Raw genomic sequence first — 12,369 nt, 5'->3', positions numbered from 1 at the left:
TGTGATCGAAAAACACCGCATATGGCAAAAATATGTTGCTTGGTGTGCGGCCAGGAAGGCCCCAATGGAGGAATTTCAACTGGGTCGATTTCTGCAATTCCTACAGTCAGGAGTGACTACGGGCCTAAAATTGGGTTCCATTAAGGTCCAGATTTCGGCTCTGTACAGTTTCTTCCAAAAAGAACTGGCTTCACTGCCTGAAGTTCAGACTTTTGTTAAGGGAGTGCTGCATATTCAGCCCCGTTTGTGCCTCTAGTGGCACCGTGGGATCTCAACGTGGTGTTGGATTTCCTGAAGTCGCATTGGGTTGAGCCACTTAAATCCGTAGAGCTAAAATACCTCACGTGGAAAGTGGTCATGCGGTTGGCCTTGGCGTCGGCCAGGCGTGTATCAGAATTGGAGGTTTTGTCATGCAAAAGCCCTTATCTGATTTTCATATGGATAGGGCGGAATTGAGGACTCGTTCCCAATTCCTTCCTAAGGTGGTATCAGCTTTTCATGTGAACCAACCTATTGTGGTGCCTGCGGCTACGTGGGATTTGGAGGATTCCAAGTTACTGGACGTAGTCAGGGCCCTGAAAATATGTTTCCAGGACGGCTGGAGTCAGGAAAACTGACTCGCTATTTATCCTGTATGCACCCAACAAGCTGGGTGCTCCTGCTTCTAAGCAGACTATTGCTCGCTGGATCTATAGCACGATTCAACTTGCACATTCTGCGGCTGGACTGCCGCACCCTAAATCTGTAAAAGCCCATTCCACGAGGAAAGTGGGCTCTTCTTGGGCGCCTGCCCGAGGGGTCTCGGCTTTACAACTTTGCCGAGCTGTTACTTGGTCTGGTTCAAACATTTTTGCAAAAGTTTGATACCCTGGCTGAGGAGGACCTTGAGTTTGCTCATTCGGTGCTGCAGAGTCATCCGCACTCTCCCGCCCGTTTGGGAGCTTTGGTATAATCCCCATGGTCCTTACGGAGTTCCCAGCATCCACTAGGACGTCAGAGAAAATAAGATTTTACTCACCGGTAAATCTATTTCTCGTAGTCCGTAGTGCAGGGCTGGCCAAACCAGTCCTCGAGATCTACCAACAGTACACATTTTCCAGACCACCTAGCTGGTGCACAGGTGTAATCATTACTAATTAAGATGTGCTGCATTCATTCCTAACTGACAATTCTACAGATCTCCAGGAGGCCTGGAAAACATGAACTGTTGGTAGATCTCGAGGACCGGTTTGGCCAGCCCTGCCGTAGTGGATGCTGGGCGCCCGTCCCAAGTGCGGATTGTCTGCAATACTTGTATATAGTTATTGCCTAACTAAAGGGTTATTGTTATGAGCCATCTGTTACTGAGGCTCAGTTATATTTCATACTGTTAACTAGGTATAATATCACGAGTTATACGGTGTGATTGGTGTGGCTGGTATGAGTCTTACCCGGGATTCAAAATCCTTCCTTATTGTGTCAGCTCTTCCGGGCACAGTATCCTAACTGAGGTCTGGAGGAGGGTCATAGTGGGAGGAGCCAGTGCACACCAGGTAGTCCTAAAGCTTTCTTTAGTTCTGCCCAGTCTCCTGCGGAGCCGCTATTTCCCATGGTCCTTACGGAGTTCCCAGCATCCACTACGGACTACGAGAAATAGATTTACCGGTGAGTAAAATCTTATTATTTAGTTATGAAGGCTGTACAAGCCTGTAACATCGTATGCTTAAGGCGTTTTCATGGATGTGTAAATATATTTTATTCATTATTAATGCAGATGGCAGAATATTTGCAATTACCTGTCGGCGAGTGTAATCTCTCCAGAGGGCCTCGGCTCTCTCATAGACCCACAGGAGCTATGGAGAGGATCGTTAGAGATAAGCGAGCATAAGGTAAGCACCTTTTTTATTTATATATATATATATATATATATATATATATATATATATATATATATATATATATATATATATATATATATATATATATATATATATATATATATATATATATATATATATTTTTTTTTTTTTTTTTTTTTTCCCCTGGTCATACTAAATTAAAGAATCTGTAAATGCTCCAAAAAATGTTTTTCTATTCACACTGCCACAGAATTAATACTTCTGCTCCCCCGGTGTCGCTCATTGAGAATCCCTAATGGGGTAACATTGTTACTCCCTATAACAGGGGTTCCATCTTCAGCTGAGCTCGAAGGTCGTCTGCTTACTGGCCCACATTTAAGAGAGGGCCAGTGGGGATCACAGATGGACTTCTTTGATTGTGCTGCAGAAACTTCTAGATACTATCTCGGAGGTCCCGCCAGTATAAACGTATGCGTTTTGGCTGTGAAGCTGAAGATGACCCTCTGCTGCTGTCTTACTGAAGAAAGCAATATAAAAATTAAAGGGGGCAATTCATCAACGCAGTATGGACCGCACCAGGAATGGGTGGCCGGAGCTATTCAATTAGCCGCAGATTTCTGCTCGCACCCTCCTGAGGTGCGAGCAGTAATCCGGCAAAACTAGTGCCGCAATGTGAGCTGCGGGATTACCACTTGCGCTAACAGCATCGCACCGGGCACTTAAGTCGGAGAACACCATTTACCTAGACTACCTGAATCTCTTTCGACATAAGTGCTGAGCGGAATGCGGCTAATTAAATAGCTTCAGTTATTCATTCCTGGCGGTATCAATAGCACGTTCATTGATTTGCCACCAAAGAAACATACTGCATTTGTCAATGTGAGTCTAGAGTATTGGTAAGATACAAATTTGTTCATAAATACAAATTTAGACTGAATTCAACTTCAGTTCAGTATGGATATAATTTCTCTAGCATCCATAAGGGATATTGGGGCGAACTAGTACGATGGGGTATAGACAGGGTCCAAAGGAACCGTCGCACTTTAAATTTCTTCAACTGGGTGTGCTGGCTCCTCCCCTCAATGCCCCCTCCCACAGGCAGTTTAGAAAAAGTGCCCTCAGGAGAGGATACACATCTCTGCAGCTTCAGAGAGTTTTCTTTAATTTCATCTAAAACTTTTTTTTATTTTTTTCGGTATGCTGTCTGGGCAACAACTTACCTGCGCCGTTGGAGTTAGGGGGGGATGATCCCCGGCCTTACGAGGTGCAGAGCCGCTTCCCCGCTGCAGGACCACATTTAAAAGAGCTCCCAATATTAAAAATACTTTGGTTAGCAGTGCTCTACCCATGGACGGAAAAAGGTTTTTACCTAGAAATAAGGGCTTCTACCGTTGTGGGGAATGTAGGATGTGCAAAGCCTGCCCTAGTACTGAATCTAAGGTGACGCAGTTTATATGGAGACAGAAAAAAGTCAGGATAGATGATTTTATTACATGTCACACGGATTATGTTGTCTATGCCATTGTCTGTAAGTGTAATTTATTATACATTGGCAAAACAAAACGACAAGTTAAAATCAGATGGGCAGAACATGTCAGGAATATTTTGAAGGGGAATGAAAATCACCCTTTTTCCCTACATTTTAAAGACAAACATGAGAACTCTGAAAGGTTTAAAAAGCTTTTGTGCTATAAAATGGATCAAGAACAATTGGAGGACCAGAGATAGAGACAACAGATTAGCCAGATCTGAAATGAAAAATATATTTGATTTTAATAGCCTTGCGCCGCTTGGTTTAAACCACGATTTCTAAATAAGGTGGTTTTTATAAATATGTTTTATTTTTTGTATCTGTTTATAATATGTTCCTTAAAATGTTATGTTTTGAATTATGAAATTAGGAAACAGCATTACCCAAACCAACATACCCTGTATCTTTACATGTGATGTAAACAAACCGCTGTCATCTCATGGTCAGGTGATCAGTATGGTACCAATGTAGATCGCAGTATGTATGAAGTTGCATTCTAGATAATTGCAGCGCATGTTTGAGTCCACATAATGGGACTGCACACCAGTTAGTTCTGATTGCCAACAGTGTGTACCACTGGTTAAATGTAAAAAAGCGGACACTGTCACGGACCAGTGCACTGACGTGATGCGCGTCATAGAGCTTCGGTCACGTGTGGTGGTCACATGTTTAACTGCGGTAATCGCGTTCGTGTTATCGCGATATATCTGCAGAAAGACTTTGACGCGATGACGCGCGTGCGTATTAACGTAATGCGCGTCATCGAACACTAGGGAAATATCAGTCATGTTATGCAGGGCCATCACGTGACACGTGAGTCACATGACCCGCAATTTATTAAAAGGTCTAACGATCAGCTGTGAATGTGAATACACATTGGCTTATAAAAGTGCCAGTCATCTGCCTATTTTAACTCTGATTGGTTGATTGAATTTACACCAATCAGACCATTGCGTATATAAAACACATGATTACAATCATGTTTGTTCTCTACCTGAACAGACAGGACACGCTGCACTCCAGGGGTATGTAACCGGTTTGATGCTTAAGTTTGTTTGAATAGTTTTATAATGAAGTCAAAACTTTCTATGACTGTTGGTAAATATCATCAGTTTTTAAAATAGGAAAAATGTTGTTTAGAAAGAGTTAAATAACAATGTTAGTATGTTTTAGAAAATATATGGAATCACTGTATGTTCATTATTGGTCAAGTGGGACCTATTTTCAACTTGTATTTCTAGTGATTACACACTAACGATCAGCTGTGAATGTGAATACACATTGGCTTATAAAAGTGCCAGTCATCTGCCTATTTTAACTCTGATTGGTGTAAATTCAATCAGACCATTGCCTATATAAAACACATGATTACAATCATGTTTGTTCTCTTCCTGAACAGACAGGACACGCTGCACTCCAGGGGTATGTAACCGGTTTGATGCTTAAGTTTGTTTGAATAGTTTTATAATGAAGTCCAAACTCTCTATGACTGTTGGTAAATATCATCAGTTTTTAAAATAGGAAAATGTTGTTTAGAAAGAGTTAAATAACAATGTCAGTATGTTTTAGAAAATATATGGAATCACTGTATGTTTATTATTGGTCAAGTGGGACCTAATTTCAACTTGTATTTCTAGTGATTACACACTGTGAATCTTGAAAAAGACGCTGCATAGCGTCGAAACGCGTCGACACAGTGTGTTGTTGTGGGTGACAGATTTGACTATCCATAGTGGGGGATAAATAGCTATTGGTATCCGGACCCATTGCTATTGGCTATCAACATCATCCTGCCTTTTCCCACATGGTATGGTTTTTTTCTGTTCACTCTTTTGTTTGTACTCTAATAAAGAGTGTCCTTGTCCTAATTGGATTGTATCTCTGGCTTTGATTTGTTACGAGGGATATTGGGGTCCATCTACCTATATGAAGTGATCGTAAGGCCAACAAAAGAAACCTTTATGAGTTTTCATCACGTCTTACAGAAGTAAGCTTACATGTAAGCGTCCATCACCATAAATCCTGCATATCACGTTGGGTGCCTTGAAAAAGAGGTGGAAGCTTGAACTTTCCAGTTTTGGGACTATATCCACATTTCCATTCCCTGTATTACACAGTGGTGAAAGATCTGGTCTCAATGCAGTATTATACTATGTTGCATTTTTTTCTTTTTCATATTGAATGAACTACATCGGTCCACTGTGGCAAAACTGAATTTTCTGGACATTGAGCGCAAAAGTGAGATCGTACTTTTTTTTTTTTTTTCTTTTTGTCCTGAGGAGCTGTTTGTTCAGCGGGGCACTGAGCCTTGGCTGTCGCAGCGCACCGCACACCTTTAACGCTGCCTGAAGGTGACATCGGTGATGAGTACACACCGGGGGTCCCGCTAGTGGGGAGGCCTCGGTTTCAAAGTATGGCAGACCACGGGCGCGGCGTACGGGACCCTCCCTGGGGGGTCCCCCTAAGATCCCCTGTGTGTAAACTGGCACAAAAATGCAGCACTGAGCACTTGTGAGGTTTTAGACTGTTTGTAGACTTTGCCAGTATAAATGACATGCTTCGCTCTGGTGCCATTGGGGGGGGGGGGGGGCTTCCTCAGAGCGGGGCCAGGGCGTTTTTGGCGCCTTCCTCTGCTTACAGAAGCCATCCTGCCTCAGACATGCTGGAAACTGGTACAGGGTGTAGTAAAAGGGGGAGAGCCGCTTGTGTACACTGTTCTGGCCCTCATTCCGAGTTGTTCGCTCGCTAGCTGCTTTTAGCAGCATTAGGCCGCCGCCCTCTGAAGGTGTATCTTCGCTTAGCAGAATTGCGAATAAATAATTATTAGCAGTTTCTGAGTAGCTCCAGACCTACTCCTACACTGCGATAAACTCAGCCCGTTTCGTTCCTGGTTTGTCGTCACAAACGCCCTGCATTCGGCCAGCCACTCCCCCGTTTCTCCAGACACTCCCGCGTTTTATCCTGGCACGCCTGCGTTTTTCCGCACACTCCCAGAAAACGGACAGTTTCCGCCCTGAAACACCCACTTCCTGTCAATCACACTCCGATCACTTCAACGATGAAAATTCTTCATTCGGATGTGAGTAAATCTACTAAGTTTTGTGCTAAATTACTTCGCGCATGCGCATTTTTGCCTTAATCGCTCCGTTGCGAAAATCGGCACCGAGCGAACTACTCTGAATGACCCCCACTATTCTGTGTCTAATTAGGACGGTATTTGATAGTGTTTGCTGTGAATTACAGAGGTGACAGTCTCACTGGGGCTGTGCTGATGTCCTCTCTCTTCTGTGTCTCCTCTCACATACAGTAGGGCAGGTTTGCATTATAACTGTCTGTGTGTATGGTGTTGTGTTTACTGTGAAATATGTGTAAGCACAAACTGTGCATTATCTGTCACACCAAATTATCTCCAAAGAGGTTGGGGGAGAGGGTACACAGCCCCACTGGTTAGGGTCTCTTAAAACCATGATGTCTGATATGTCCTTTGAACTCACTGCAAATGTGCAGAAAACTCAGCTACTGCAACAAGCTATGGCAGATTTAGCTGCTAGGGATGATGCGCAGCCCCCCTCTCCCATGCAGGCCCCCAGAAGCGTGGTTTACCTGCACTGCTGTCTGACACAGATGATGATATACCGGAGGATGAGGATGGCCCGTATCCTGTTAGTGGGGATCCTGATTCTGCCCAGGGTATTGAACCCCTCATTTTGGCTATAAGGGATGTGTTACAGCTGCATCACAGCAGTTGTTTTTTTCTTTGTGCAAAATAAGCCCAATGTCACTTTCCCTGATTCTACGGAGTTATATGACTTATTCAAACAGGCCTGGAAAAATCCAGACAAAAAATCCCAAGTGTCCAAAAAGTTTTTGCGCACTTTCCCATTTCCTCCTGAAGGTTGAAAATTTTGTGAAGAATCCCCTGGGGTGGATGTCTCAGTCTCTTGCCTGTCTAAGAAGGCGGTGCTACCTACCCTGGGCTCCTTTTCCATGAACGACCCTGGGATTCGGAAAATAGAAACTACCCTAAAGTCTGTATACACTGCGGCCGGCCTTTTACAAAGACCAGTTATTGCGTGTTGCTGGATGACCCATGCTACTCATTCTTGGGCCATTCAACTTCAGGGGGGCCTCTCGGGTGATATGCCCTTAGTTATTATGGTCACCCTATTGAAGCACATTCAGGACACTACACGGGTACTCTGTGATTCCCTCAAGGAAATGGGGAATATTAATGCTACGACGTCGGCCATGGCGGTGTCGGCACGCAGGGCCTTGTGGTTGCGTCAGTGGATTGCGTACGCAGAATCCAAACGTAGTGTGGAATCTCTCCCCTATTCTGGGGAATGGGTTTTTGGGATTGAGTTGGATACCTGGATTTCCAAGGCTATTGCTGGAAAATCCACGTTTCTCCCCTCTGGGGCCCCGCCGGCAAGACGCTTGTATCCGAGCCGTCTGTCCAGTCCTTTTGGTCTCGCAGATTTTGCTCGAAGGCCAGAGGTTCCTCCAATGCGGTCAGAGGTAAGTCCAAAAAACCTGTAAGCACCAGTTCTGCTTCCACTAAGGCCTCAGCATGACGTTGCCCACCCACCTCGAGGGGATCTCGAGGTGGTAGCTTGACTGCGTCACTTCAGCTGCGTCTGGAAGAAATCCTGCCAGGATGCCTGGGTCGGGGAGCTCGTTTTTCAAGGCTACAAGCTGGAGTTCGACAGTACTTCACCACCCCCACCCCCCAACGATATTTAAAATCAAGCTTACCAGCTTTGGAGGATATGCAAGCTACGTTGCAACTAGCTATCCAAAAGTTGGTCCAGTCCCACGTCATTGTTCCGGTACCACTGGCGCAACGCGTCAAGGGGTTTTACTCAAACCTATTCGTGTTACCGAAACCGAACGGTTCGGTAAGGCCCGTTTTTTTTTTTTTTTTTTAATCTGAAGTCACTGAATCCGTATTTGTTGGTGTTCAAGTTAAAAATGAAATCCCTGCGAGCAGTGATTGTGGGTCTGGAAGACCAGGAATTTATGGTCTCCTTGCATATCAAGGACGCCTACCTCCATATTCCGATTTGGCCGCCTCATCAGGCGTACCTACAATTTGCCCTGCTGGGCGATCACTTCCCGTTCCAGGCCCTCGCCTTCAGTCTGTCCACAGCCCCATGGGTATTCACAAAGGTGATGGCGGAGATGATGTTAAAGCTCCGGGTCCAGGGGGTCAACGTGGTCCCTTACCTGGACGATCTTCTGCTAAAGGCAAGATCCAGATAACTTTTGTTGCTCCATATCGATCACACCATCCATCTTCTGTCGGACCACGGGTGGATCCTCAACTTACAGAAGTCCCACCACTCAGAGGCTCCTGTTCCTGGGTATGTTGCTGGATACTGTGGCCCTGAAGGTGTTTCTACCAGTGGAAAAAGCGAAAACACGTCAGGAAATGGTCTGCATGGTGCTCCGACCTTCTCGAGTGTCCATCCATCTTTGCATAAGATTGTTGGGAAAGATGGTCGCCTCCTACGAGGCAATCTAGTTTGGAAGGTTCCATGCCAGAACATTTCAATTGGATCTCCTGAGCAAGTGGCCCGGATCACGTCTTCAGATGCACCTGATGATTCGTCTATCACTTCAGGCCATGATTTCCCTCCTGTGGTGGCTGCAGTCCCCAAATCTACTAAAAGGTCGAAATTTCACGATTCATGATTGGATCCTCATGACAAATGCGAATCTGAGAGGTTGGGGAGCTGTTGCCCAGGGGTCTCCGTTCCAGGGCAGGTGGTCGGCCCACGAAACTCTCCTTCCGATCAACATTCTGGAACTTCGGGCGATCTACAATGTTCTGCTTCAGGCCTCTCCTCTACTCAGAGATCACGCGATCCAAGTTCAGTCGGACAACGCCACGGCAGTGGTGTACATAAATCATCAAAGAGGGATAAAAATCAGGGCCTGCATGTGAGAGGTATCAAAGATACTCCTCTGGGCAGAAAGAAATGCAAGAGCAATGTCCGCAATCTTCATTCCTGGTGTAGACAACTGGGAAGCAGACTTCCTGAGTCGTCACGATCTCCACCCGGGAGAGTGGGAACTCCACCATCAGGTGTTTCAGCAGATCATCGACTGGTGGGGCTGCCCACAAATAGACATGATGGCTTCTGGACTCAACAAGAAGCTTCACTGGTATTGCTCACGAACCAGGGACCGTTCATCTACCCAGACTTATGGCAACTTCGTTTGATGGCATGGAGGTTGAGCGGAACATCCTAGCTCACAAAGGCCATTCCAAAAAGGTTATTGCTACTATGGTTCAGGCCAGGAAACCTGTGACGTAAAAACACTATCATATCTGGAGAAGATATGTCTCTTGGTGCAAGGAATGCATGTATCCGCCTGCGGAGTTCCACTTGGTACATTTCCTACGTTTCCTGCAGGCTGGTGTGGATAAGGGCTTACGTCTGGGTTCCATTAAGGTCCAGATTTCAGCTCTCTGTTTTCTTCCAGAAGAAATTGGCAGTGTTGCCAGAAGTTCAGACCTTCTTGCAAGGGGTACTTCACATACAACCTCCTTTTGTGCCGCCCACGGCACCCTGGGATTTGAATGAAGTGTTGGAATTTCTACAGTCCTCCTGGTTTGAACCTCTGATGACGGTAGAAGACAAATACCTCACATGGAAGACTGTGATGTTGTTGGCCCTGGCTACTAGTAGGCATGTTTCAGAATTGGGGGCCCTATCGTGTAAAAGTCCCTACTTGGTCTTTTACAAGGTCAGGCGGAGCTCACAACTAGGCAGCAGTTTCTGCTGAAGGTCATCTCTGCGTTCCACTTGAATCAATCTATTGTGGTTCCGTCTAGTTCTGGCACTTCTCCTCCGGAGGCATTGGATGCTGTGCGAGCCTTGAAGATCTATATGAAGAGGATGGCTCGGATTAGAAAGATGGTGTGACCGGACGGTCCCGTACGACAGCCCTCACCACGTCCCGTCCCCAGTCACAGAATGGAGTTTTAGTTCACACGGGACCTGGCCACATGGGGGATTCCCGCTTACCGTCAGTAACCGCCTGTTACTGACTCCACCCGCTGCGCAGTGGGCGGGTTCTACGCTGCCACCACCAGACTCCTAACCTGCCTTATGAGTCTGGAACCACGGTTCTGTTCTGTATGCGTCGACACGCCGCCTTACCACACGTGTGGTGTTGACAAATCCCCACTAGTCGCTTGACTAGGCCTCTACCTGGTAGTTGGCTGGAGGCGGAGCTTGGAGACGCTGGGTACACCCTGGACAGCCGGAGAATGGAGCTAGGTTTCGCCTAGCCCTGCAGGTCACAAGATGAAGCGGTCGTCTTGAGGCAGAAGATGTTTATTTGCCCAAATAGTTCTGAAAAGAACTTCAGCAATACAGCAGATGTTTACATCAGAAAGTAGTTGGTATAATACACTTTTCACTTTTATCCTACTCCGATACACAATACCACAGGGGGTAAGTCCGCCCTTTGGTTTACAACCAATCAATGTTTACCCATGGGCTGTGCATGCCTTGGTCACATGCACAGCTACCATAGTCCTCTATGGACAGGGGGAGTGGTCACTCTCTTGACCGTCCCATCCTGGAGGATCTGGATCCGTCCCGGTGACGTTCAGTCTGCCCTGGGGGAAGTTTTCCCGCCTAAACTTACTTCCAGGGATCTGCCTGGGACCCAGCTCAGCATCTGCAGCTTGAATTCGGGCTCCAGAGCTGGGCAGCCTAGATCCCTGGTCAGGGTTTCCTGCTCACCAGAGGTGATCCCTATGGAGCTCCAGAAAACCACACAGCTTGTTGGAAAGCTGAGCTTCTCCTCTCTTTCCCCATGATACTTTTATGTTTGAGGCTGGAGGAGAAGGCATTCCATTTTTGGGGAAAAGGTCTGGAGGAATCCAACAGCCTGCACAGCCATGGATTCCCCCTCTCCTGGGACACAACAACCAGTAAGTGCATTTTACCTTAAAATACATTAAAATACACTTCACATACATGTCTGTTTAAATACATGGAGCCTGAGCCCTGCACGGGCTCCACACACCCAGTCACTGCAGTGCCTTGCCACGCAATATCTATTATACATTTAAAAGCATTGTTTTTTACTTGAAATGTGCTCAGCGCTGGGCTCCCTTTGCCCTGCGGCCCAGGAAACTCATTCTGGCTGTAGCGGCAACTCTCAGTGCTGGTGGTAGGGGAGCTGGCTTCCCCCGATCTGCCAGCATGCCCTTGCACATAGCCGGACACTGGGATCCAGGGAGCTGGCTCTCCCTGTCCTCCCAGTGTGACACATATACTTTGTGGCCTCGCCGCAGCGTGTGGCGCACCCCCCTGATTTGAAGCCCGGCTGCTCAGGACGCTCGTCCCGGCCGTCGTGGCTCTGTGCCTGTGTAGCGCTGAGGTGCCGGGAACGTAGCTCCCAGACCTCGGCGTCCATCACCCTATGTGTCCCTCGCCGCTAGGGAGCCGGCTAGACCGGTCCCCGTGAGCGGCGCACCCTGGACGGCAGCGTCTGCTTCCTCCTGGAGCTCGGCAGCCCATGACGCTCGTCCGGGCTGCCGCGGCTCTCTGCACCCCATGCAGCGCTGAGGTGCTGGGAGCCCAGCTCCCGGACCTCAGCGCCTGTCTCCTCCTGCCGCAAAGGGAGCCACTTAGCCCGGTTCCCCATGTGCTGCGCAATCTGGCCATCGCTGGCTCCCTTCTCCGGCTTCACACACCGGGATCCGGAGGTCCCGGGCTCCCAGCTGCGGCGCCGTGCAGCACTCTCCTCTCCCCTGGCATGCAGAAATGCCAGCGCGCCGGCGGTTTCCCTCACTGCCGCCGTCGCCAGAGAGGTCCGGGACCGCGACACAGCATAATTACAGTTTTTAAACATGATCAATTACACGGCGCCTAGCGCCCTATACATTTTAAAGATGACGCCAAGCGTCCATTGTTCAGTCAATATGGCGCCGGGCACTGGGGTTTTACTCCTACAGTGCCGCAGCCGCTATTACAT

At 47.3% G+C, this 12,369-nt stretch overlaps 1 protein-coding gene across 1 annotated transcript in view; it reads left to right on the top strand.

Moving 5' to 3' along the window:
- MTBP (MDM2 binding protein) overlaps positions 1 to 12,369 on the top strand; it is an 86,740-nt gene that overhangs the window by 12,288 nt on the left and 62,083 nt on the right. Inside the window, exon 7 of the mRNA XM_063924448.1 lies at positions 1,754 to 1,868. Coding sequence (XP_063780518.1) covers positions 1,754 to 1,868 — 115 coding nt within the window. The remainder of the gene's footprint in view (positions 1 to 1,753; positions 1,869 to 12,369) is intronic.

Source organism: Pseudophryne corroboree, chromosome 5, assembly GCF_028390025.1.
Source record: "Pseudophryne corroboree isolate aPseCor3 chromosome 5, aPseCor3.hap2, whole genome shotgun sequence".
Lineage (NCBI taxonomy): Eukaryota > Metazoa > Chordata > Amphibia > Anura > Myobatrachidae > Pseudophryne > Pseudophryne corroboree.
This window is presented reverse-complemented; position numbering and strand designations above follow the sequence as displayed.